General features: G+C 53.3%; 10 protein-coding genes across 10 annotated transcripts; 8 read left to right on the top strand and 2 right to left on the bottom strand.

Moving 5' to 3' along the window:
* Positions 1–515: 515 nt before the first annotated feature.
* On the top strand, positions 516–3,372 carry N7482_007008 (putative C6 transcription factor (NirA); the record flags this gene model as incomplete). Its single annotated transcript, XM_056689133.1, has 5 exons — positions 516–593; positions 657–711; positions 761–1,763; positions 1,813–2,181; positions 2,238–3,372. The coding sequence occupies 5 exons, from the start codon at positions 516–518 to the stop codon at positions 3,370–3,372; spliced, it is 2,640 nt and encodes an 879-aa protein (XP_056541562.1).
* Positions 3,373–3,819: 447 nt separating this feature from the next.
* Positions 3,820–5,247, bottom strand: N7482_007007 (serine/threonine-protein phosphatase; the record flags this gene model as incomplete). Its single annotated transcript, XM_056689132.1, has 3 exons — positions 3,820–3,822; positions 3,879–5,169; positions 5,231–5,247. The coding sequence occupies 3 exons, from the start codon at positions 5,245–5,247 to the stop codon at positions 3,820–3,822; spliced, it is 1,311 nt and encodes a 436-aa protein (XP_056541561.1).
* A 563-nt stretch (positions 5,248–5,810) lies between these two features.
* On the top strand, positions 5,811–6,248 carry N7482_007006 (uncharacterized protein; the record flags this gene model as incomplete). Its single annotated transcript, XM_056689131.1, has 1 exon — positions 5,811–6,248. The coding sequence occupies one exon, from the start codon at positions 5,811–5,813 to the stop codon at positions 6,246–6,248; it is 438 nt and encodes a 145-aa protein (XP_056541560.1).
* A 383-nt stretch (positions 6,249–6,631) lies between these two features.
* Positions 6,632–8,010, top strand: alg3 (dolichyl-P-Man:Man(5)GlcNAc(2)-PP-dolichol alpha-1,3-mannosyltransferase; the record flags this gene model as incomplete). The annotated part of the gene is made up of 3 exons (XM_056689130.1): positions 6,632–6,758; positions 6,821–7,344; positions 7,411–8,010. The coding sequence occupies 3 exons, from the start codon at positions 6,632–6,634 to the stop codon at positions 8,008–8,010; spliced, it is 1,251 nt and encodes a 416-aa protein (XP_056541559.1).
* Positions 8,011–8,057: 47 nt separating this feature from the next.
* On the bottom strand, positions 8,058–8,540 carry N7482_007004 (putative eukaryotic translation initiation factor eIF1a-like protein; the record flags this gene model as incomplete). The annotated part of the gene is made up of 2 exons (XM_056689129.1): positions 8,058–8,166; positions 8,230–8,540. 2 exons carry the CDS (start codon positions 8,538–8,540, stop codon positions 8,058–8,060), a joined length of 420 nt encoding a protein of 139 aa, XP_056541558.1.
* A 417-nt stretch (positions 8,541–8,957) lies between these two features.
* N7482_007003 (putative MFS efflux transporter) lies at positions 8,958–10,451 on the top strand (the record flags this gene model as incomplete). Its single annotated transcript, XM_056689128.1, has 1 exon — positions 8,958–10,451. One exon carries the CDS (start codon positions 8,958–8,960, stop codon positions 10,449–10,451), a length of 1,494 nt encoding a protein of 497 aa, XP_056541557.1.
* A 1,391-nt stretch (positions 10,452–11,842) lies between these two features.
* Positions 11,843–14,338, top strand: pkcA (protein kinase c; the record flags this gene model as incomplete). The annotated part of the gene is made up of 6 exons (XM_056689127.1): positions 11,843–12,254; positions 12,345–12,611; positions 12,683–13,264; positions 13,320–13,715; positions 13,781–14,209; positions 14,307–14,338. 6 exons carry the CDS (start codon positions 11,843–11,845, stop codon positions 14,336–14,338), a joined length of 2,118 nt encoding a protein of 705 aa, XP_056541556.1.
* A 2,787-nt stretch (positions 14,339–17,125) lies between these two features.
* On the top strand, positions 17,126–18,514 carry N7482_007001 (uncharacterized protein; the record flags this gene model as incomplete). Its single annotated transcript, XM_056689126.1, has 1 exon — positions 17,126–18,514. One exon carries the CDS (start codon positions 17,126–17,128, stop codon positions 18,512–18,514), a length of 1,389 nt encoding a protein of 462 aa, XP_056541555.1.
* Positions 18,515–19,025: 511 nt separating this feature from the next.
* Positions 19,026–22,873, top strand: N7482_007000 (tubulin-specific chaperone D; the record flags this gene model as incomplete). The annotated part of the gene is made up of 5 exons (XM_056689125.1): positions 19,026–19,196; positions 19,266–21,748; positions 21,841–22,116; positions 22,168–22,678; positions 22,730–22,873. 5 exons carry the CDS (start codon positions 19,026–19,028, stop codon positions 22,871–22,873), a joined length of 3,585 nt encoding a protein of 1,194 aa, XP_056541554.1.
* Positions 22,874–23,260: 387 nt separating this feature from the next.
* On the top strand, positions 23,261–24,251 carry N7482_006999 (U1A/U2B'/SNF family RNA-binding protein; the record flags this gene model as incomplete). Its single annotated transcript, XM_056689124.1, has 4 exons — positions 23,261–23,307; positions 23,364–23,370; positions 23,458–23,764; positions 23,857–24,251. 4 exons carry the CDS (start codon positions 23,261–23,263, stop codon positions 24,249–24,251), a joined length of 756 nt encoding a protein of 251 aa, XP_056541553.1.
* Between the last annotated feature and the right edge of the window lie 104 nt (positions 24,252–24,355).

Raw genomic sequence — 24,355 nt, 5'->3', positions numbered from 1 at the left:
GCCGCCCAGAAGGATCCAATCATCTCGGCTGCATCTTCAATTGCTATCAAACTGCAGCCTCGCGAGCCTTGGCCATTCAAAACCACCCCCCAAGCAGCTCTCCCCGCCTCCCGGGTGGGTCATCCCGCGGGGTTCTGAATTCCTACCCACATCCGTGCTGCTTGCGGCGTGTATAGACTGCAACAAGAATAGCTGGACCGGGTTCGCTGCGTAAGGCACATGCCCGCTGACCACCGGCACGACCGGCCAAACCGGAGACTATCTCGCCGTGGTCTAAACACCTCCCATAGCTCGTAATCCGCCGTCGAGTGTGGTGACCGCACCACGTCTCTCCGGCGCAAGGCTGCCCATGTTGATTCACCTCCCGCGTTTGGACGATGGACAGACGATGCCTGAAACCCACTGAAAGCTGGACCATTGATCGGTGGACACGACGCTGAAGGCGCAGGTTGATCACCCGCGGAGAAAGCAGCATCACCAAATCCCGAATCCCGCCTATCGCAGGAGTCGACCCTATGGCTACCGAGCGCGGTCCGCCCAAACGGCGCTGTGTAAGCACTGCGTGCATTGCCTGTCGCCGGAGGAAGTCCAAGGTAAGCCCAGCTGTGTTTGGGAAGCTTGGATGCGAGGCGCGCGCCACTGATCCTTCTTCCTAGTGTGATGGCAATTTGCCCAGCTGTGCAGCATGTTCCTCGGTCTACCATACGCCATGTGGGTACATCCTATCCAAGTCCTATATAATGAGGCTGATCTTTGATAGGTATCTATGATCCAAACTCCGACCATCGACGCAAGGGAGTATACAAAAAGGATGCCGATGCTCTTCGCACTCGGCATACAACACTACAAACATTGATCCAGGCATTATTAAACTACGAAGAAGATGATGCCTTCGAACTTGTACGCCAACTGCGGTCTTGTGATGACCTGGAAGATGTCGCTCAATCGGTCATTGCTCGCGAAAAGGGGCTTCTTGCCGCGGCTGCTGCTGCTGCTCCGGCTGCTCCTGCTGCTGCTGCTGCTGCTGCTACTGCCCATGCCGTGGGTGAGGCAAGTGATGAGGCCTCTGCCGAAGTTGATCAGTTCGAGTCGGAGCTAGCCGGTAAAATGAGCGAGCTCATGCTAGATGGGTCTCGAAAATTCATTGGTGGTACCTCGAATCTCATTTTCCTTCCACCGGGTTCAGAGCTGCACGAGTCTGCCTCGAGAGCCGAGTCGCCCGCGCTGAGTGATGCACAGCCAGTCCGGCGATGGACCAAAGTCACGGAAGATGACTCGCTGATCAGCCATCTGTTAACCATGTACTTCACATGGCACTATCCTTTCTTTACTATCCTCGCTAAAGACATGTTCTCTCGAGATTACATCCGTGGTATCTCCAGCCCATACTGCTCGGCACTGCTGGTCAACGCTATGCTGGCGCTTGGTTGCCATTTTAGCTCTTGGACGGGAGCATTCGCTGATCCCCAGGATCTGGCAACGGCGGGTAATCATTTTTTCAAAGAAGCTAAGCGGCTGGTTCTGGAAAATGATGAACACGAGAATGCGAAGCTCTGCACTGTCCAAGCATTTGCTCTCATGTCTGTTCGTGAGGCTGGCTGTGGCCGAGAGGGCAAAGGCTGGGTATACAGCGGTCTGAGCTTCCGCATGGCTTTTGATCTTGGGCTGAATGTCGATGCGAAGAACATGGGGTCCTACAAACTTAATGATGACGAAATCGATGCGCGACGGATTACCTTCTGGGGTTGCTACCTCATTGACAAGTATGTTCCTTCGACGTTGATGTGTGTTGTGCTTTCTAACATGTGCCAGATGTTGGTCCAACTACCTTGGCCGCCAACCTCAACTATCCTCATCCAATACCAACGTGCCAAAATTCGATGTCCTGCCGAGAGAAGAGACAGAACTCTGGTCGCCTTATACAGATTCTGGCGTGGGTCATAACCACGCACAGCCCTCCCGAACAAGGGCCGTAGCACTTCAAATTTCGAAGCTGTGCGAGATAAGCGGTGACCTACTCGTGTTCTTCTACCATCCTTCAGAACTGGAGAAGACACATCAGAAGCAGTCGGAACTGAAAAAATTGAGTGATGTCCATACGCGTCTTGAGGCGTGGAAAAAGGAGCTTCCGAAGGAGCTGGAACCGAAAGAAGGGCAGTTACCCCAGGTACTTGTCATGCAGTAAGTAAACATGCATGGGCAACTTTTCCTTCTCACTCTGTCTAACGGCATGACAGCATGTTCAACCAGCTTCTTCTTATCCATCTCTATCGGCCCTTCTTGAAGTATACCAGAACGAACACCCCTCTCCCATCACACGTCTCACCGCGCAAAATATGCACCCAGGCAGCCTCGGCTATATCCAAGATGATGAGGATGTACAAGCGGACATACGGGTTGAAACAAATTTGTAATATTGTCGTGTACATCTTGCATACTGCCTGCACCATTCATCTTCTCAATCTGCCAGATAAAAACGCCCAACGAGACGTGATTCACGGCCTACGAAACCTTGAAGAAATGGCTGAAGGCTGGCTGTGCGCGCGTCGCACCTTGCGTATCCTCGACATCTCAGCTAGCAAGTGGCAGGTCGATCTACCTCCAGAAGCTACTTCTATCTTTGAGCGCACCCGTTTGAAATGGGGTTCGTGGGGATCATGGGATCAAGCGATGTCGCCTTCTACCACATCTGACGAGTCCCCCATCAACCACGGCAATTTCCATTCCTCAGTCACCAGCCTGAATCAGGTCTCCCATTCCCCGTCCAGCAATCAAATTCCCATGGCTCCCGCAGATCCCCTGGCTACCAACCCTCCCATTGCCACTAGGGGCCCATCCCGGAACCCCGCTGCTGCTGTGGCCACCGCCATGCCATCAATGCACACGGCCCGGCACGTGCCAGGCGTCCAGGCTCAGCGGGCAGATTTTGCGCCGCCAGAACCAACATACCTGCGGCCCGCGTACCAGATGCCCATTCTCGCTTCACCCGGTCCCTCCAGTGCGTCTCCAGACCCAAACGGATGGTACGACCCGTCGGGGCCGCCTATGGCGCCGCAGAATACCACTCCGGGCTCAAGTTCGACTGTGTCTGGGTTCGAAGGCACGGAACACCTCGTTGAGGAGAGCCAAGATTGGTGGTCGCGTGGCAGCGCAATCGGTATAGAAAACTGGGCTGGGCCATGGAGCCCTGAAATGCCGACTCCCCCGCCTCATATTCACTATGATGGGAATCACGGCTATGCCATGGCAATGGCACAGCATCCTGATCCTCTATCTGTCCCGGAACATCAACCACAGGTCACAGTGGGAATGCCCAATAGCTGTCCCACCGCGGAAAACAGCACCTCCGGGTTTGACTATCAATGGAAATGATCTTTCCATTTTTAAAAAACATATGGTTCGTTTTTTCTATACATGATTTGCGCGTCTTGCCTCAAAACTTCCATATTTATATCCTTTGATTTGACAATATCCTTTGATACCATCCTTTGATTTCTTTGTGTTGTTTGGCCGTGCATTACTCTTGAATGTTCCCTCTATGATAACAGAAATTGGAAGGATTCTATGGTTTACAGTGTAGGAGTAGGTATATGTTGTCGCATCTGCCAGGAACTGCAGGTAGATACTTTTACAATCGAGTTTACAGAGATAGGCAAAATAGAAGAGAACTTGTCAGAATTTCCAGGAATCAAGTTCTTGTCATGAATGATCATTAGGGTAGCAACTGGGACACAAACACCAGGGCACGAGATGCTGGTAGATCAAATGGCTTCCGAGAACCGTATGGGCGAGAAAGGGGAAAGCATGCATGAATTGGTATCACTTGGATGGCAGTTAGTTTATTATGTGTAGAATACCAACGAATAAGGCAATCTTACCAGGAAATAATCAGCGACGGGCTTCTTCGCAGGCATACCCCTAGTATCCTGCGCTGCAGCCTCGAAAACGCGGTATCTTCTCCCAGGACTGACAACAGTGCTGGCGACACCGTCCGCACCAACAACACCATTGCTCCGTCCATATTCTCCGTTACTGCGCGCAACAGTGCCGCCGTTGCGAGCATCCTCTCCAAGCTCTAAGATAGCGGCAACATTGCCGCATCGGTAGCAGTAGTTCGGCGCAGACCACACTGTGACAATACCGCCGTCAAACATCTCCTTATACCCTTCCATGACAAGCTGGTGGGCACGAGCCACCAGAGATAAGCCATTCAGGTGGTTAAATTGTTTGACAATGTCTCCGCCAAACAGGAACCCGGCACCTCGCGGGCTCAGGCCCCATCCCTCGATCTCGTCGGGGTCTGACCAGAGAAGATCGCACATGGCGCCTTCATGGGGCACTTCTTGCTTGCGGTCAATCAGCCGGATTTTATCTACCGAGTCAATTAGGGGTGACAAGCCGCCGTGAACACAAAGCACAGCGCCAGTGCGGCTGGTCATCGCGCTGCCGTTACCGTATCCACTGGCGCCTGTGCCGGGGGCGCCGGTGCGAGTAGGCGCGCCGGTCTGGCCTGGTGCGGCGGATATATCGCGTGGTGGTGAAATGTTTCGGGAGTCTGTGGAGACATCGGAGGAAGAGCGCTGTCGGGGGCGGTATGTACTCATTGTAACTTCTCCACGCGAATTCAGTACCTCAGTCTCCAGCTCGCCGTCATCGATAGGCATCGTAGACTGTGTTATATCGTTTCCTCCGGACATGGTTGGTTCAAGCTCCGAGCTAGCGCCAAGCACGAGGGCGCCGAGTGCCAAATAATCAAACACTTCGCAGCAGTATCGCCAGACGTTGGCGCTGCCGTACTTGCGGATGCACTCATCGTAGAACCCGTATACGGTGGTAATCTGACGTGACTCGTGGTTGCCGCGGATCAGAGTGATGCGATCGGGATAGCGCACTTTCAAGCATAGGAGAAGGAGGAAGGACTCGAGCGAATAGAAGCCGCGATCGACGAAGTCGCCCATAAACAAGTAATTTGTGTCGGGAACGTCGCCGCCCACGCGGAACAGCTCCATCAGGTCATGAAATTGGCCATGGATGTCGCCGCAGATCGTGACCGGCGCATCAACGGAGACGACGTTGCCCTCTTCGATTAAGAGCTCGCGCGCCTTGTAGCACAGTTCGCGGACTTGGCTTTCGGGGATCAGGCGGCAGGCCCGCAGCTGCTCGATCGCCCTACGTGAGATAAGCAATGAGAATGGGTGGCACAGTTTCAGGAGGGTCAATCACGCCGTACCTGTCTAGGTCACTCATGGTGCCAGAGGATGCGCGGATGGAGGGAGGTCAGGGAGAGGTAGAAAGTGAGGAGGGGTGGGTTGCAGTGGGCGTGAGGGGATCCCCTCGTGAAAACCAAGAAAAAATAAGATAAAATAATCCAGACAAAGTCAGTCTCCTTCCCGTGGAAAATGCAGACTCATCATTGCGCCGCCATGGCCAGAAACAAGCAGCACTCGATACGAAGAGGGCGGTTCTGACTCTGCGCGGCGAGTTGGCAGCCAATCACGCGGGAGGCAGATAAGATTAGATGCACCAGAGCTTTCACAACTCTTCTCCTTCCGTCGACTCGATCGCCCACCTTCCGGACCTGCGCTGGTGACCCTGTCAAATCATTTCGGTTAAAGAGTCCTGTCGAAGTCCGTCCAATTGACCTCTCTGTCGACTCCTGCACCTTCCACGCCGACCCTGGGCCAGCCAACCCGTCCATCCCAAGGCCCTCCGATGGCCTGAGCCGAAAATAGTCGAAGCATTCGGCCGCGTCCAATCCCTCCCTCAATCCGCATTTTCCTCATCCTCCATACGCATATCTTATCCTCACAATGCCGCCGCATCTACACCCCCGCTCGCGGTCAACGAGCACCCTCTTCGCAGGCACCCTCCTCGCGTCCCTCGTGGTGGTCGGCATGCCGCACCTCTTCCCCTGCCCAGCGCCGCGACGCACCCTGGCCGATTCAGAGATGATGATCACAGCCGATGGGCAGCAAGTCCCTCGCATCCGGCGGCGGCGGCGGAAAGACGCCGAGCTAGACCCGGAAACCGCCCGCCCCGGCTTCCCAACACAATCCGGCGCCGTGGACGAGGAGGTGTCGGCGTTCTTCCAGATGGAGGAGGAAGCTGAGAAGCTGGCCCATGTTGGGCACGAGTGCCCTGTGCCAAAGCCCAAAGGTGTTCTCGGCGAGCTGCTAGGATTCCGCAATGCGCGTGGAAGCGAGCAACACCAGACGCAGACGGGCGGATCGGCCGATGGAGGTCGGTAGTGCCCGGGTCATCTGTGCTGTGCATTATCGTGTGCTGTTATATGTCTTGTTTTTTGCATCATATCCTTCTTTTCTTGTTTAATGATACCATGGAGTTTTTTACGGGGATGTGTTGCTTGGGCGATTGTGGTTGTTGGGATAGCTCTGATAGATGGGCTTGAGGTGTCGAGTTGAGCGGCGCTCAAGGATCCCACTTGTATAAAATGTATAAAAGGATCCAAATACGAGAAAGCAATGTCTAGACATTCGACCATTCCACAATCCAGACTGTTGATTATGACTGCGCAAGCCTGCCATGGATTCGGCGGCCCAGAACCCGTTAAGCTAAAGCGGCTTCCAGTCAGGCCACCTTGAACATTCCCCCTCAACCAACTCGCGCCGCGATGCCAAATCCATTGACCAGGTTCATACACTCCGCGCTTACGCATCCAAAGCACACGCCCTGGGTCGCATCCTTGCTCATATTGGGCGATGCGGTTCTTTGCGCCCTGGTCATCTGGAAGATCTCCTGTGAGTCCGCGTCGCGTACGGTCCCGATCCGACCGAGCTAATCGCTTCCACGGCCACCACAGATACCGAGATTGACTGGACAACCTACATGCAACAAGTGTCGCTCTACATCTCCGGTGAACGCGACTATACTGCCATTAAGGGATCGACCGGTCCTCTTGTCTACCCCGCTGCGCATGTTTACTTCTACACCCTCCTCCACAACCTGACCGATGGAGGCCGCGATATCCTCCTCGGGCAGATCTTCTTCGCCGGCTTTTACCTGGCTACACTTATCGTCGTAGTTGCGTGTTACAGAGAAGTGGAGGTTCCTCCATACCTGTACCCACTGCTGGTTCTGTCCAAGCGGCTTCATAGCATCTACATGCTACGCATGTTCAATGATGGCATTGCGGCTTTCACTATGTGGACAGCAATCTACTTGTGCATGAAGCGGAAATGGACCGCTGGTGTCGCGATCTGGTCTCTGGGTGTGGGCGTCAAAATGACCTTGGTCCTGCTCGTCCCGGCTATTGCTATTCTCACCCTGCTGAGCCTGGGACTGGCGCAGAGTATTATTCTTGGTCTCATGGCGATGCTTATTCAGGTGAGTTGGTTATACTTAAATTTTACACGGTCGATTTGATACCGGCCACTAACATCGAACCTTCAGGTCTTGCTTGCTATTCCTTTCCTCCAGGCGAACCCAGTTGGCTACTTATCCAAAGCCTTTGAGCTGTCGCGGCAATTTATGTTCAAATGGACAGTGAATTGGCGATTTGTGGGCCAGGAGATTTTTCTTTCGAGGGAATTCTCATTGGGTCTGCTGGTGCTGCACGTTTCTTTACTGGCTATCTTCTCTGTTGTGTGGACAAAGCCGTCCGGATCCAACGTGCTCCGCTTCCTCCAGGACAGCATCCAGGGCCGCCAACCGCCCGTGACTCTGTCAAGATCCTTCATCATGACAGTGTTGCTGAGCTCGCTCGTCATTGGTTTGCTGAGCGCCAGGTCGTTGCATTACCAGTTCTTTGCATATTTGGCATGGGCCACCCCGTTCCTCCTGTGGCGCGCAGGTCTCCATCCAATCCTTATTTATGCCACATGGGCGCTGCAGGAGTGGGCGTGGAACGTCTATCCAAGCACCGACGCCAGTTCCGCGGTCGTGGTCTTGTCGCTTGCTGTGCAAGTGTTTGGTGTACTCGTCAATGGACTCGGCGGGGTAGATGGCAAGCGTGGCGGAGCTGAGGACCGCAGGAAGACGCGTACTCAATGAAGGCCAGCGTTTCGGTTCATGTTCAGATAGTCAAAAATTGCAAAGATTCACGCGTCAGATTCATCAGAGGAAGGCATCTTTCCGACTCGAGATTCCTCTTCGTCGGTGGAGTCAGAGTCGGCGACAGCCACGGGCTGCTTGATGAATTCCTTCGGCCTATCAGGACGATAGAGCAGTTAGTCATTGGCTATGAGTCTTGAAACATGGAGGTGGTCGTACCAGAAAGAAGCCTTCCTCCAGGCTTTCTCATCTCGCACGATGTTGATGATCTCTCCACCGATCTTGTTGTCCCGCTCCGCCCGCGCCTTCGTATCAATCACAACATATGCCCCGCGCTTGATCCAAAAGGTCGACCGGAACCGTGCAGGGAGCTCAACCAGCATCTGGGTTTTGTCCGAATGCTCAACCAAGTAGATATTGTTGCCGGTGGCCTTGATTGCTCGGACGATCTGCTGGGTGTCCGCCAACTCATCTGGAGGGAACATGGTTTCCTGGGCTGTCGCCAGAACCTTTCGGCGAGGTGGACCCATTGTCGATTGATGTACAGTGGAGGATGGGATTTGCAATTGAGTGTGGGGAGACTGCTTCGCCGCACTGCTGAGCTCGATTGTGGGAGAATTTTCCTTATCAGCGGGGCTGCCTCCGCACTTCCGCGCCGCCTTCTTTGCTGACAAACACCCCTCCACGCCAGGGTGTGGTGACTAGTTAACTGGTCGAGACCTGCCCCAGCGTGGCAACTCGTCGTCTGTCACAATGGTCGGAACATGAATTCCTTGTGGGGAAGCTCCACGGGGTACTTAGTCGACCCTCCAGCTGGAGATTTCTTTTCTTCCAGAAGGCCCGGGCTGGATGTTTCTCCAAGTGTCTAGGTCTCTGCTCTACGCGCAAAGCACCCCAGAATTATACTCAATCAACGGCAGTTGTCCTCTTACCATCCGTCTCTCATCATGGCCCCCGCAAGCCTGGGAGCGTTTATCGAAGTCGAGAGCTCTTCTCACATCTCGCGGCCACCGGCCACAGTGCGAAAGGACAAGCAGGGCATCTCACGACCGCCGTCCGAGTACAGACTCAGTGAGATTCAGCATCAACAGGGCTCAACAGGGATTGCCGAGCCGGTGAAACCATCCACAGTGAGCCCATCGACACCCACGCCGACTCCCAGCGTATTGGAAAATCGTCTACCATCACCAAACACGGATGATGTCACGGAGTGGGCTGCAGATCGCTCGGCAACGTCGTGGAAGTCCAAATGGCGACTGCTGAGCTGCTGTCTGATCAATTTCGGCAATGGCATGAACGACAGTGTCCCTGGTGCCCTTATTCCGTACATGGAGAAACATTATGGTATCGGGTACGCCGTGGTCTCATTGATCTTCGTGACCAACGCTCTGGGCTTCATCTCTGCGGCCCCCGTTACGCATGCCATCGAGCACAAGCTGGGCCGATCCAAAAGCTATGCGCTCGCCATGTCGTTTCTTATCGTCAGTTATGTGATCATAATTTGCCAGCCGCCTTTCCCCGTGGTTGTGGCGTGTTTCTTTCTGCTTGGATTCGGCATCGCGCTCACCTTGGCCCTGAGCAATGTGTACTGTGCCAACTTGCCGAATTCTACCACGGCCCTGGGCTGCGTCCATGGCGCCTATGGCATTGGAGGTACAGTAGCGCCGCTATTTGCCACTGCGATGGCGTCGAGCGGTATCCGCTGGTCGCTCTTCTACACCATTTCGTTGGCGGTTAGCCTGGTCAACCTTACCTATGCCTCGTGGGCGTTCTTCAACTTTGAGAACGATACCCCAGCGGAGTTGTTGCATCCAACCGCTTCGCATCCCGCGGGAGAGAGCGAGCCGCTGACCCGAACGCAGCTTCTCCAGAAAGCCATCCGCAATCGCACGACCCTCCTCGGGGCCCTGTTTATCTTTGCCTACCAGGGTGCCGAAGTCTCCACATCTGGCTGGGTCGTGTCCTTCCTCATCAGCTACCGACACGGCGACCCCTCCCGAGTCGGATATGTTAGCGCAGGCTTCTGGGCTGGCATTACTGCGGGCCGGTTCCTGCTAGTCCATCCTGCCGCCAAGCTGGGCCACAAGGTTGCGGTCGTGATCATGGTGGCAGGCGCTGTGGCCTTCCAGCTGATGACCTGGCTCATCCCCAACGTGATTGGGGACGCCGTGACGGTCGCCATCCTGGGTCTTCTGCTAGGCCCTGTGTACCCGTGTGCCACGGCAGTTTTCACTAAGCTGCTCCCACGGAACATGCACATCTCCAGTCTCAGCTTCATTAGCGCTCTTGGCAGCAGTGGGGGCGCGGTCTCGCCCTTCTTTACCGGTATTCTTGCTCAACATGTGGGGACGATGGTGCTGCATCCGATCTGTATTGGATTGTATGGAGTGATGGCAACTAGCTGGCTTCTCTTGCCGAAGATTTCCAAGAGATCCGAGTAACGGTCCGGGCCTCAGATAGGGTCAGAGACGATCTTATCAGCGCTAAGGCTGGGGACGTATGTGCTGGTTGCATGAGCCTTTCGGCCGGTTCGGCGTTGGGGCCTGGGCCCTTATACCTCTCATCCCTCTCGGGCGCCTGCCCATCTGCTGGTCTTGTCTATACTTCTCGGGTTATATACACTGGCGGAGATGTTCGGCGCGTTGATATCAAAGGCGGGATTTAATTGATCGTGACTTCTAGAAGAGTTTGGGTTCAGATGGATGAATGGAATGAAATTACGTAGAAATATAGGTAGTAAGCTTCTACGGGCAATCATCTCATTTGGAGCCTTTTCGAGATCACTTTTCCTGCTTCTTGGTCCCGCCATGATAGCCAATAGCCATCATGAACACCCGCGGGGCTAGGATGGTCAGGATAGTTCATGGGACCACCAGAGGCGAATGATATCGAGCCGGGTGGCGCAAACCTAGACGCAGTCAAAGAATGTGTGCGATGTAACCGAGCAGACGCCTCTAGTCTAGAGCCAGCAACTCTCCATGTATGCGGCAAGGAGAGCAGAGCTGGAACGGTCGCACGCCTAAAAGCCGCCAGAGCGGGAGCGGTGAAATTCAACACCAAGGATGTCCTGCGGTTCCCTCCCACCGAATAAAAATTAATCGGCAGGTCGTCATCATCCCGCTATTGACTCCTACTCCTTCATAGGACTCATACTGCTGAGACACCTGGACTCGTCAGGGTTCCGAAACCTCGGCTGATGCATGTCATCGATGATGGATGCCTGTCCTCCGAGCGGTGTGACAGGAGAGGGCTGGATTGGCTTGGACGTTTCCCTGGGTCAGATGCGGCCAGGTTGGGTAAATTCGGAGCCTGCTGGATCTGCCCGGGCAGGGCAGGGCAGGGTGAAGAAAGCATGGATGGATGTTGGATCTGGTATCTCGCAGCACACAGACACAGGAGGAGGGGCGTGCATGACCGGTTTGGGTAAAAGGGCAGCATAGCCTCACGTGTACTCTGTAGATGTCACTGCTTGGTTTCGCCACAAATCCATTGTTTAGACTGCGACCAACGGTGGGACTTGTCGGATCTCCTCGTCCCTCTCCAACCCCGGCAGCGCAGGCCTGGATCCCTCTTTGAATTCTCTTATCGGCGGGCGATCAGTCGGGCAGCGCTGGTCTTACATTTTCCGAAGTGGCATTATCCTTACCGGCTCTTTCCACCCCCCCCCCCCCCTGGTCAACAACGAGCCCCGCGAAACCCTTCCCACTCCAACCCTCCAACCACACCTATCTCCTCCACCCTCCTCCGCCTATCCACCCACCCACCTCACGGTCCGGCAGCAGCATCCCCCTTAGACTCCTCCTGCCTCGGACCTGCTGCCCCTCCGCCCACCATGGACGGCGACGAGCTGATTGCCTCGGTCTACCGCAAGATCGAGCGGGAGAAGGCCCTCATCGCCGCCGCTAGTAACATGCGGCAATCCACCGACAACCCCCTCGTGCAACAACGGGTCGACGCCAACATCCGCGATGGCCGCAAGAACATCGCCTACCTTGAGGAGAAGATGCAAGAGCTGCAGATTCGTCAAATGGAGCGGGAAGGTGGTGGTTCACCCAACAACTCGCGTCACCAGCAAGCCGGAGGACCCGCGCCTCCCCCCAAAGACTACCACGGATACTTGGGTGGTGAGGGCGATGCGCACTATCCTCAGGGCGGCGCGGGGTCGATGCCTTCGGGCGCCCCGTTCACTGACCCCCGCCCGTATGCCCCGATCCCCAAGGCGCGGCCAAACTACACAAAGCTCGGTGCGTGCGCTCGTTACCCCGCTGGGCGGAATTCAAGCCGACCAAAAAATGGTCCGACATTGGAATGCTGACTTAAATGATGTGTCTCAGATCTCATCAAATATGACACCCCGTATCTCGGCCCGAAGATCCAGCTCATGCTGTCCCAACTTGAGTTCAAGCTCAGCGTGGAGAAACAATACAAGGCCGGTATCGAGAAGATGGTCCGCTTGTACCAGGACGAGGGCGACCGGAAGAGCCGTGCCGATGCCGAAGGCCGTCGCATTGAGAGTAACCAGAAGATCCAGCTGCTGAAGCAGGCTCTGAAGCGATATGAGGATCTCCATGTGGATATTGAGTCTTCTGATGCTGCAGACGGTGCGTGAGAGGCTCCTGATTTCCATGATGGCAGGGTTCGCTTTTCAGAAGAAACTAACCCTTGTGCATAGACGAGTCGCTCAGCAGCCCCAACATGCGCAAACCGTTGACCGGTCTTCTGACGATGCGAATTCATGCCGTTAAAGATGTCGATCATGCCACCAGCTCCCGGTTCTCGCGCGGCCCCGAGACATTTGTCATCGTCAAGGTGGAAGACGCGATCAAAGCCAGGACAAAGGCGACTCGAAATGATAAGTGGCTGGACGAGTCGTTCTCGATTGACATCGACAAGGCGAACGAGATTGAGCTTACCGTTTACGACAAGTCCGGAGACCGCCCGACCCCTATTGGTATGCTATGGGTGCGCATCTCCGATATTGCCGAGGAGATGCGTCGCAAGAAGATCGAGACGGAGTTAAACGCTTCTGGATGGGTTTCGGCGGACAAGATGGACGGCTCGGGCACTCCCCGATCGGATCACCATCCGGGTTCTCCTATGGGCTCCTCCCACGGTGGGGGTGCCAGCGTCAGTGGAATGGCTCCTCATGGCGGACAGTCACATGGAGAAAATCCGAATGTGCCCCCAACAGTGATGATCGATTCATGGTTTGCTTTGGAGCCATTCGGCCGCATTCAACTTCAGATGAGTTTCGGTAAGATATGAGTCCCGGCGGGGGGTTTCGAATAGCCCGCTAATATATGATATAGCCAAGCAACTGAAGGACCGCCGTCCCTTCGACATCGGTCTCAACCGACAGGGTGCCGTGCGCCAGAAGAAGGAAGAGGTCCACGAGAAGCAGGGCCACAAGTTTGTCACCCAGCAGTTCTACAATATTATGCGCTGTGCGCTGTGTGGAGAGTTTCTCAAGTACGCTGCGGGTATGCAGTGTGCGGATTGCAAATATACCTGCCACCGCAAATGCTACCCGAAGGTTGTCACCAAGTGTATTAGCAAGGCCAACTACGAAACCGACCCCGACGAGGAGAAGATCAACCACCGGATTCCCCACCGTTTCGAGGGCTTCTCCAACCTTTCTGCCAATTGGTGCTGCCACTGTGGTTACCTGCTTCCTTTTGGACGCAAGAACGCCAAGCGATGTACCGGTATGCCAACCATTTTAGATATATATTGTTTTGCAACCATACTGATTCAATTCCCTGTTTTATAGAATGTGCGCTTACCTGCCACGCTCAGTGCACGCATCTTGTGCCTGATTTCTGCGGCATGTCGATGGAGGCAGCCAACCAGATCCTCGACACCCTGATTCGCGCAAAGAATCACAACAAATCTACCTCTGTCAGTTCTGGTCTCAGCGGCCGTACCCTTCGACCGAGCGGTCCACCGCACCCCCCTCATGACAATGCCGCCCTTTCATATCCCCAAAAACCCACCGATGGCCCTTATGGGGCCCTTCCCAGACTGCCATCAGCCGAAGCGGTCAGCGCTGCGACTAACTCCTACATGACACCACAGTCACCAATAGCTGCTACACAAGCTGCTCGTCAACCACTGCCACCGAAATCGCCCTCCGTTGTGTCCCCTGCACAGGCCGCGGCGACTGCTGCGACTGGGCTACGTAGCCCTGTCCAGACACCGAGTATGTATTTTCTGTGTCCTTGGCTTGGCATTTGCCCTGTAGTATTAACGCGGATGATTTAGCGGAACCGAGTCGTCCTCAAGTGCAGCCCCAGCAGCAACAACAACCTCCTCCGCATGCGCACTATGACCCATCCGTCTATGCTAATTTCCAGCAACCCCCGCAGGCCCCGCCCATGCAAAAGCCCAGTGCAGCCTCAGCTTACCCTATGCCCCCGCCGCAGCAACCCGTGCAGGCCATTCCACCCCAGATGGCACCGCCACTCAAGGAGCCGGAACCTCCTGTTCCTCAGGCCAAGGCTCGCATTGGATTGGACCACTTCAACTTCCTTGCTGTGCTTGGTAAGGGTAACTTCGGCAAGGTCATGCTGGCTGAAACTAAGAGTACCCGAAAGCTGTATGCCATCAAGGTGCTGAAGAAGGAGTTCATCATTGAGAACGACGAGGTGGAAAGCACCAAGTCCGAGAAGCGAGTCTTTTTAATTGCCAACAAGGAGCGGCACCCCTTCCTGCTGAATCTACACGCTTGTTTCCAGACCGAGACCCGTGTGTACTTCGTCATGGAGTATATCAGTGGCGGTGATCTCATGCTGCACATTCAGCGTGGCCAGTTCGGGTTGAAGCGAGCACAGTAAGTTTTGTTTGACTTTCCCTATCGATTTTATGTCTCTCAAAGGATATTAACCTGAGGCGACTAGGTTCTACGCTGCGGAGGTCTGCTTGGCTCTCAAGTACTTCCACGAGAACGGTGTCATCTACCGTGATTTGAAGCTGGACAACATCCTGCTGACTCTTGATGGTCATATCAAGATTGGTGATTACGGTCTTTGCAAGGAGAACATGTGGTACGGCTGCACCACAAGCACCTTCTGTGGTACTCCTGAGTTCATGGCACCTGAGGTTCGTATTTTCCAACCGGATAGCACTCCTAGTTTGAATACTAATATCTGCGCTTAGATTTTGCTGGACAAGAAATACGGTCGCGCTGTGGACTGGTGGGCGTTTGGTGTCCTCATCTACCAGATGCTCCTGCAACAGTCTCCTTTCCGCGGTGAAGACGAGGACGAAATCTACGATGCCATTCTCGCAGACGAGCCCCTCTACCCCATCCACATGCCTCGTGACTCGGTCTCCATCCTGCAGAAGCTGCTGACCCGGGAGCCTGAGCTACGTCTGGGCTCCGGCCCCACTGATGCCCAGGAGGTGATGTCGCACGCATTCTTCCGCAACATCAACTGGGATGACATTTACCACAAGCGGGTTCCTCCCCCTTCATCCCCACGATTAGCAGTCCCACGGATACTAGCAACTTCGACCAGGAGTTCACCAGCGTGACTCCGGTTCTGACACCAGTGCAGTCTGTGCTCTCGCAGGCCATGCAGGAAGAATTCCGCGGCTTTTCTTATACCGCCGATTTTGCTTGATCGTCTTCAAATTGCCATGATATCTCTTGCTCGAGCATGCTATCTGCCCACCCACCTCGGCTCGGCCTTGACCTGGTTCAACGGCGGCCTGACACCGTCGCGTCCGGATCCTAGTTGGGGTTGCGAGGTGCTTCCGCTTTCTATCTCTGTGTCTCTTCAGATTGCTCTGCTCTACATACCCATCGCAGTTGTCTTGGTTGATTGTCGGCGTAGACGCCGGCTCCAATCACCTCGCTGAGCATGCTTCATTTGCCGAATGACATGAGTGATGTAGCAACGCTGTTGCTTATTGCCTTTTTGCATCCCTTTCTTATGTGCGTGTCTAAATTGTTTGTTTTCTTGCTCTACTTCTTTTATCTTCCCGGCGAGACATTTTTTTCTCTTTCTGTTCTTGGTCGGGGCGCACGGCTGTTCGCCTAGTTGGTGGCATGAATGGCTCTCGAGCAGCGGTCAGCCATGTTAACGGATCCATTGATTGATTGACGATGAGCACGAATGAATGGGGACTGTGTGTGTGTGTTTTCAACCAAAAAAAAGTTGAGACGATGATGTGGTTTTTCGGGAGGATCGGGGGGATCATTTCTTTCCCTTAACTATTTCTTCCTCATTTTGCTCCTGTTTGACTCCTCGAAGGCTGCCAGCGCAGGTGTTGCAGGATCTGGCGCTGTGCACGCTGTGGACGTGTGTTGCCGTCATGTTGCTGGATTAGTATCTGATTCCCATGGCTCTATGAACAAGAGATGCAAAATCGCCTAATACAACCTGTGCTATTTATGTTATATGGTTGGTTTCATGGCAGTAAACTCCGTGGTTAATATGGGAAGGGACTCATGCGTTCGTGAATTTATCGGGTGAAAAAGTACATTCGGGTGAAGCCACTGCCTCCAGTTAAGGACAGTCTTAGGCAATTATGATCACGGTCCATGATGAATGACTGGTTTCTTTCATCGCATATACTACGACGGTGACGCTCTTCAATCCTTCTTCCTGCTTCCAGAGTCTATTTTAAGGTCCTCCCTTTGTCCTCGTTCTTTCATCCCCTCACCCTATTCCCCGGCCCAGAATGTTTTTTACCTAGATCTTTGCGGTCCAACCGCTCAAGTCCTCGGTAAGTTATCTCGGGCTGGTGCCTTTTCTGAGCTCTGGAACTGAAGTTGTTCCTTCTGGTTCTCTTGCTAGTGCAAATGGTGGGCTCTACTCTTTGTTCATTCACATGCTTCACTGCCATAGTGACTTATTTCGGCCCTCGACATCCCCCGGCTCGGACGGCTTCTCCTTTTGAGTTATTCTCCTCCATCCACCACGCATTTATTCACTCACATTCTCATTCCAACTTCGATCTTCCTCCGGGGCGGCTCTAAATTTTCGAATGCTCATCAGCACAGTACCTCCAGTTAACTTAAATGCTGTTTGAGCTTCTTGCTTGTGAGATCGTCTCAAATCGGTATTTTCGTCTTTATTAACTAGCTCTTCCTTGATTCCTTTCTGGCCTGATGGACCGCAAACGCAAGTTTCCAGGCTGCAACTCCCCGATCTCATATGGGGTGGCCCAAGCCGCATCAGAGGCACCAGAAGATGGTCGCATCCGGCCTTCGGGCTCTTCACAGAGTTATGATTCACCTCCAGGCATAGATGGGCACGATGCATATTCGGGGCACTGGGTAGGCACCGATCAGGAGACGGCATCGACCAAAGCGAAGCGGATAAAGCCCGAAAGTTACGACACCGATCATGGCTGTGTAGTCACCAGCGGCAGCGATGGTGAATCTGCATTTTCGGCCTCCCAGCCCGCTTCTCCCTCAGGGAGCGATGCTACTGACTCCATTTCGCCCCAGAAATGCCAAGCACTACTCCCAGCCCTGAGGCGACTCCCCGACGATTTTACCGATATTCCGACTGCCGGGGCTTCCAGGAGACAATCGAGGAAGATGCGCAAAACTCGATATTCCGACGAAGAAGACCAGAAATACGTCGATGATCAGGAGGGTGACGATGGCGAAATTGATCCTGAGTACTCGGACGAAATTGACAAGTCGGAGCGTGACGATATCGTGTACATTCTGAGCAGGGAGAAAGCAAAGCGCATGGTGCAGGCTGTGAAAGTGCCCAAGGATACCAAGATGGGCGAAGAGGAGAGGTGTCTATATCTCGATCTGGCCACTCGCGGCTGCAAACCCATGATGCCTGCCGACTGGAAGAAAGACTTCACCACTCTCCCGGAGTCCCTGTTCCCTGCCGAGGACGACGAGGTCGATGAAAACGACTTCACCTTCAAGATTCAAAAAGGATCCAATTTCTACGCCATCACGGCCCTGCACGGGATTCTTCAGGTTCCCGGTCATGTCCGAGACTGCAGGGTGCTGACGGTACTCCCTCAAACAGTGATCGCAAAGGCCATTCGGAAGTACTTGCGCTGGGCTATCAGTGATGCCGGTCTGAAGATAGCACCTCAGACGGTCCCCGTTTACACAATCTACGCCCAGAAGCGGGACGAGGATACTTTATCCGTTGTGAACAAAGTTATCAAGAAGCTTGAAAAACTGAGCGCGTCTCATCAGACCTTGCATCGATGTGCGGAGCACCAATACTGGCCAACTCTGGTCGGCTTCTGTCTGTGCGGACCCATCGTCACCATACTCTCTGTGGACACCAACCCCGAATCCGCCACCTGGACAAACCCCGCTATCTCTCGTGCAAAGTACATGGGTCAGTTTGATATGTCGGAAGATGACCAGGACGTTTGGAACTCGCTGGCGTTGGCGATTGCAGTGATTCATATTCGGCAGGCTATGGGTCGACTTGCGGATACTTATGATTTTCCCTTTTTACCTCGCTGGCGGGAAGAAGGGGGCGCCGTGGATTCGGGGGATGAAGATTTGTGAGTTGTGGTCCGATGGAAAATGCAAGTTATTTTCTTCTTCATTCTCGAATGAACCGCGCGATTGCTCTTTTTGTCTATAAGCTTGCTTTCTTTCCAATTATTACTTTTTTGTCTGAAGAACCCTGGTGGTTACAATGTGTTCCCACCTCGGGGTATTATCTGTTACCTATTGAGTGCTGCGAGGATGCTTGTGTTTCTGTTATTACTAGGTTACCGTTCCCTCGCTGTCCAGGTGTAGTTTAAGCACCTTCGGATATATATAAAGCTCTGATTTTCGAAAATTCTGTTGCTTCTCATATCAAGTCTTAGGTAATGCATCCGTAGCAATCGTTACTTCAATCATCCTGCTTAGATGATCGCATCCCTAACTTGTGAAATATGGATGTGGCTCCCCTTCACTGACATCCTGCTGGAAGTTGATGTCTTGATGAATGTCACATGACCCGTCCCGCTGTTGACGCTTTTCCCGACTCATCCAGGAGGGCATTGCATCCACATCCTGAATTCCCGCAATGGATGCAGCCGAGGACCGAGATTTAAAGCTCCAGCGGGCATCCAGCGACCTGGTGACAGAGTTCTCCGCCAAACTGCCAACGCTGCTATGGAGGTCTGAAAATGGAACCCCTCTCCGCGCCCCACGCAAATGGGCGCAAGTGTCAAAGACGGAGAAGCTCGTCGCGCTTGTAAGACTTTGCATATATTTGAAATGCCCCCTTCAAGTTTAAGGTCCATAGCTAACGAAGTACCAACAGCTCGAGCCTTTCCAAGAGTGGCCTCAGCTCCTAGACCCGCATCTTCGGACGCTGCTGCCCACTTTAGTTGATGCGTTTCTGGCATATTTGATTAAGCACCGCGGGCAGTATGGCTCCCAAGCCACAAAAAAGACCCAAGGTGCTGCTCACTATCCGCTTCCGAGAGCTATTTGCAGACTGCTGTACACATTCTGCAAGGTTCGTGGTATCAAGGTCATTAGTCGGTTTCTTAACAATGAGCCCAAATACCTTGATTCCATGCTGCGGGCTTTCATCGAATGGGACGCTATAGGCCAGACAGAGTCTACCGAAGACAACATTACCGGCCTCGAGGGACAGAAAATGCAATGGGAAGAGCGCTACGTGATGCTGTCCTGGCTCTCGCATCTACTTCTGGCGCCTTTTGACCTAGCCTCGATGTCATCGGATGACATCCCAATCCCGTATAAAAACCTACAACAGCTGGGTGAGGTGCCAGATCAGACTCCGATGGTTGCACAGTCACTTCTTTCCTTGGCGCTCCATTACATCAACGCACCCGGCAAAGAGCGCGAGGCAGCTACTGCACTATTGGCGCGACTCGTCTCGCGTGGGGACATGCAGGCCCTCGGGCTTCTGACGCGTCTGATCAACTGGGCTTTTGCTACCATCAAGCCTGCCGAGAACACGGAAGTGCCGTCTGTCTACTCGTGTATCGGGCTCCTCTCTTTCATTGCTCGCTTGGCGGGATCCGGCCATGTGGAAGACTTTGCCCCCTTGCTGGAAAATGTGTTTAAACAAACTCTCAGCGTTGTACAGGGGACCTCGGAGGTCTCTGCGACTATCCAGTCCTCTGCATTGGCCAGAAAGACCGTCGTCAAGATCCTTCGTAACATTACAGTCATGGCTTTGGCTTTGAGCGAGAGAGGAGAAAGCTGCATCATGGATGAACAGCTGTCCAGCATTATGGAAGATGCCATTGATCACTTTCTAGTTGCTCTGGCAGACAAGGATACCCCTGTACGATTTGCTGCCAGCAAAGCTCTTAGTGTCATCACCTTGAAGCTTGATCCAGAGATGGGGGCAGAGGTGATTGAGGCAGTCATCGGCTCATTGGGAGAGAACATACTTTTTGAAAAAGACGATGGCATGTTGATGACACCTTTCGAAGCGCGGAATGCTGGAATCCAGAGTCTGAAGCGTAACTTGAGCGGTGTTGACGCCCAGCGGTGGCAGGGTCTGATGCTTACTTTGTCTCATTTGCTGTTTCGCCATGCCCCTCCGACTCAACAACTGCCTGATATCTTTCAATCCCTTGTCTTGGGCCTGGAATTTGAACAACGGTCCTCTACTGGTAGCTCTGTGGGAACTGGTGTTCGAGACGCTGCTTGCTTCGGCATTTGGGCACTGTCTCGGAAATACACGACCACAGAACTACAAGCCATGCAGCGTCAGGCTATTCCCTCTCTGTCTGGAATTACTGAAGTCGATATTTTGCAGAAGCTGGCCGTCGAGCTTGTCTGCTCAGCATGCGTTGACCCGTCAGGAAATATCCGTCGTGGCGCCTCTGCTGCTCTGCAAGAGTTGATCGGTCGTCATCCAAACATGATCACAGAAGGCATCCCTCTCGTTCAGGTTGTGGACTATCACGCGGTTGCTCGGCGTTCCCGCGCAATGATCGATGTGGCGAAGGCGACTGCCTCCTTGGATCCAATGTATTGGAGCCCGTTGGTAGAAGCCCTCATGCACTGGCGGGGTATTGGCTCTCCAGACGCCGAATCAAGAAGACAAGCAGCAAGGGCCATTGGTGTTCTGAGCACGCAACAAAGCTTCACAACCATGAAGGTGATATTGGAACGTCTGATGCGGAAGCTTCCCCGTATTCCGCGAAGCGATATCGAGTCACGACATGGATGCTTGTTGTCAATCGCTGCCACTGTGGATGCTTATATTCAAGATTGGGAAGCCTCGCCGGAGACAAGAGAGTCATCTGAGGCGACGGAGGTTGCATCTCAGGTCGTTGAGCTGTGGGGGATCTTCGAATCTGCATCAGGTCCTGCTGATAGAGACTTGACCCGCCAAAACTCTCGTCCGGAGTTGACTTCAGAGGCAGCTGCTTGTTTGATTTCGTCACTCTCTCGTTCGACCATCTCGGCGGGGCTTTCTCATCCTTCGGAAAGCTTGCTTGAGCGGATACTCCGTCTTCTTTCACTTTGTGTTTCTCGCAGTGATGATATATCCATTGAAACCTCATCCAATGCCCTTTCAACAATATTTCCACTCTTGTCGTCAGCGAAACAGGAAGAAACTGTGCAAGCGTGGTTTTCTCATTTGCACGCATCGTCAAGACTACCGAGCGGCTGTGGGCAAATTCTCGCACTCGGAGCTGTTTTCAAGCAGCTTGAAGGGCGCGAGGACTTGCGAGAAGGTATTATTACGGCGTTGCTGCGCTGTGCAGGAAAAGAAGAGCTCATTGAGAAACGAGTCGCTGCTGTGAAATGCTTGTCCACTAGCATTTTGCCACATACAGGTACATTGCCTTCGTATTTACACGCAGCAACAGGCGTTTTGCTGACAGGATCATAGTCGTCTCAAGTACAGTTGCAAATAGCGTGCTGGACTTTCTCAACGATTATACCACGGATAGGCGAGGCGATGTCGGATCCCTTATTCGCGTGGAAGCAATACAGGCAGCGGAGGTCCTCTTAAAACCCGACTCGCAGTTGTCATCAAGCTCCCCTGTTGTACAAAGCCTGGTGGGTTGCCTTTGCCGCTTGGCGTCTGAGAAACTTGACAAAGTTAGATTGCAAGCATGGCTTTGCTTACAAGGTTATTGGGAATTTACGTCGGTCGACTTCCCTCCCATGCAAAGGTAATGACTCCCAACAATCTGCGCTCGACTGAACAAGGCTAATGAAAGCAGTAAATATGAGCATTTTAGCCATGTATCCTCGCAAGGGTACTTCGACCAACTACTCACTTTATATTCAATTGAGTGGCTACGCCAGCCATTGCTACAGGGTCTGGCTACATCTGCAGTTGCTGGTGCTGAAGGTCTTATTCGCTCATCGCGCTCAGCTATGATTCGATTCCTCAACTCCCAGGAGCCCATTCAGCGCCAGGCTATCCTCATCAACATCCTACAAGACTTGTCGACTATTCTCAGCAATAATCTTCAAGATGATCGCTACGCGATTCCAATCATTGACTTTATGGCGTTTTTGATGGACAGCTTTGCAGTCTCTAGCCATGGGCAGTCAGACCCCATCTTCCGGAGCGTATTCGTCTTGGTCCAGAAAGCCCATTTCCGGTCATCCAACATCCAACGCTTAGAGGGTGCCGTGAAGGTCTATGCGACATTGTCGAGGCTGGAATCATTACGGGACGATGTTCTGAAGAAGCTGACTGGGCTGCTGCTACATCCATTCCCGAGGGTATGTTTATACCGACTCGTTTTCAGCTCAGTCTCGCTAATGGAATTTCAGGTTCGATCAAGTGCAGCAGAGAATCTTTATGTGGTCACCGAATCGGAGACAGTCAAGTATGAAGATTGGTCTGCACAGCCAAAACAATTAAAGGAGAAGGTGGAAGGCCTAAGAGTTACTCTGGTGCGGGGCGGGCTAGAGTAGTGGAGATGGCTATTAACGTCAAGACAAAATCTCATCAACCATAATTTCAACATGACATAAACCAAAATATGGACAAACCAGCAATTAAACAATTGAATACCTGTTGTATTAGTAAATAATTGATCAGCTGTCGTCGGTTGATTACGCGGGCTGAGTTTCCAAAATATCAAAAAGAAATGCTGTGCATCATCCGTGAATCGAACACGGGCCTCGTCGATGGCAACGACGAATTCTACCACTAGACCAATGATGCTGGTACATGTCAAATGATTTGACATTTGACATTATGTTTGAATTCTTCCTCTACGCCGCACCTGCCACCGACTGCGTCCGATAGGAATCTGAGCTCAACCTCACTCAGCTGCCGGAGCTCCAACAGTCGCGACCATGGCAGCCGTGGATGCATCTGCAGGCGGTATTCCGCCCAATTCTACGTGAGTCATTCAATTCCCAAGATTCTTTTGATCTGACTGCTAACCTGGTCTCACAGTGTCTACGTACGCGCTCAAGGCCTCATCCCTCCTGCCACAATCTCCAATCCGCGCGCAGCCCGCAGACTGACATATTCATTGCACTGAGAATAGGTTCGGAATCTCGAAGAGCGCATCAAGATTGAGGAACTCAAAGAGGCCTTGGAAGAGATCTTCGCTGAGTTCGGCAATGTGGTCGAGATTGTCGCGAAGCGAAATCTGAAGGCCAAGGGCCAGGCTTTCATCGTCTACGATAGCGTTGATGCCGCAACCCGAGCTATCGACGAGGTAAATGGCTTTGAGCTCTTCGACAAGCCCATGGTCTTGGACTATGCGAAGACCAGGAGTGATGCTACTGTCCTCCGTGAGGGTGGAAATGATGAGTTGGAGGCTCACAAGCGGAGGCGCTTAGCTGAAAAAGGTACGTGGCAGGACTCTTGTGCTTGCAAAACCCCACGCAGGACCTCGTCCCCGGCATCTTCTTTCGCTAATCCTGACCTCCTGTACCAACAGAGCGGAAGCAAGCCCACGAAGCTCTCGAAGCCCAGAAGAAACTCAAGCGCCCCGCTGCTCCTGCCGAGCCTGCCCGCCCAGCCAAGACCACAAAGGGCGCTGGCCTTAAGCCCACCTCTGGGGCCGCAGCCGCTGTTGTTCCAGACGAGTACCTGCCTCCCAACAAGATTCTGTTCCTGCGGGATCTACCCGACGATGCCAGCGAGGAGGGTCTGTCGGCAGTCTTTGGCCGCTTTGAAGGATTCCAAGAAGTCAGATTGGTGCCTGGCCGCAAGGGTATTGCGTTCGTTGAATATGAGAATGAAACTGGAGCGATCAGCGCAAAGGAGGCTACCTCAGGCATGCCCATGGGCGAGGAGAACAAGGTGATTCGTGTTACATATCAGAGACAGTGATTGTTGCTATATAATGCATAGCATCAAGGAGATATGTCTGGTTTTTTTGGCGTTTGGAGGGTCCAATCTACGTATCTTGCAACATGAAGAGACTGATTTTTTCC

The sequence above is a fragment of the Penicillium canariense genome, assembly GCF_028826845.1.
Source record: "Penicillium canariense strain IBT 26290 chromosome Unknown utg000004l_segment0_segment0, whole genome shotgun sequence".
NCBI lineage: Eukaryota > Fungi > Ascomycota > Eurotiomycetes > Eurotiales > Aspergillaceae > Penicillium > Penicillium canariense.
This window is presented reverse-complemented; position numbering and strand designations above follow the sequence as displayed.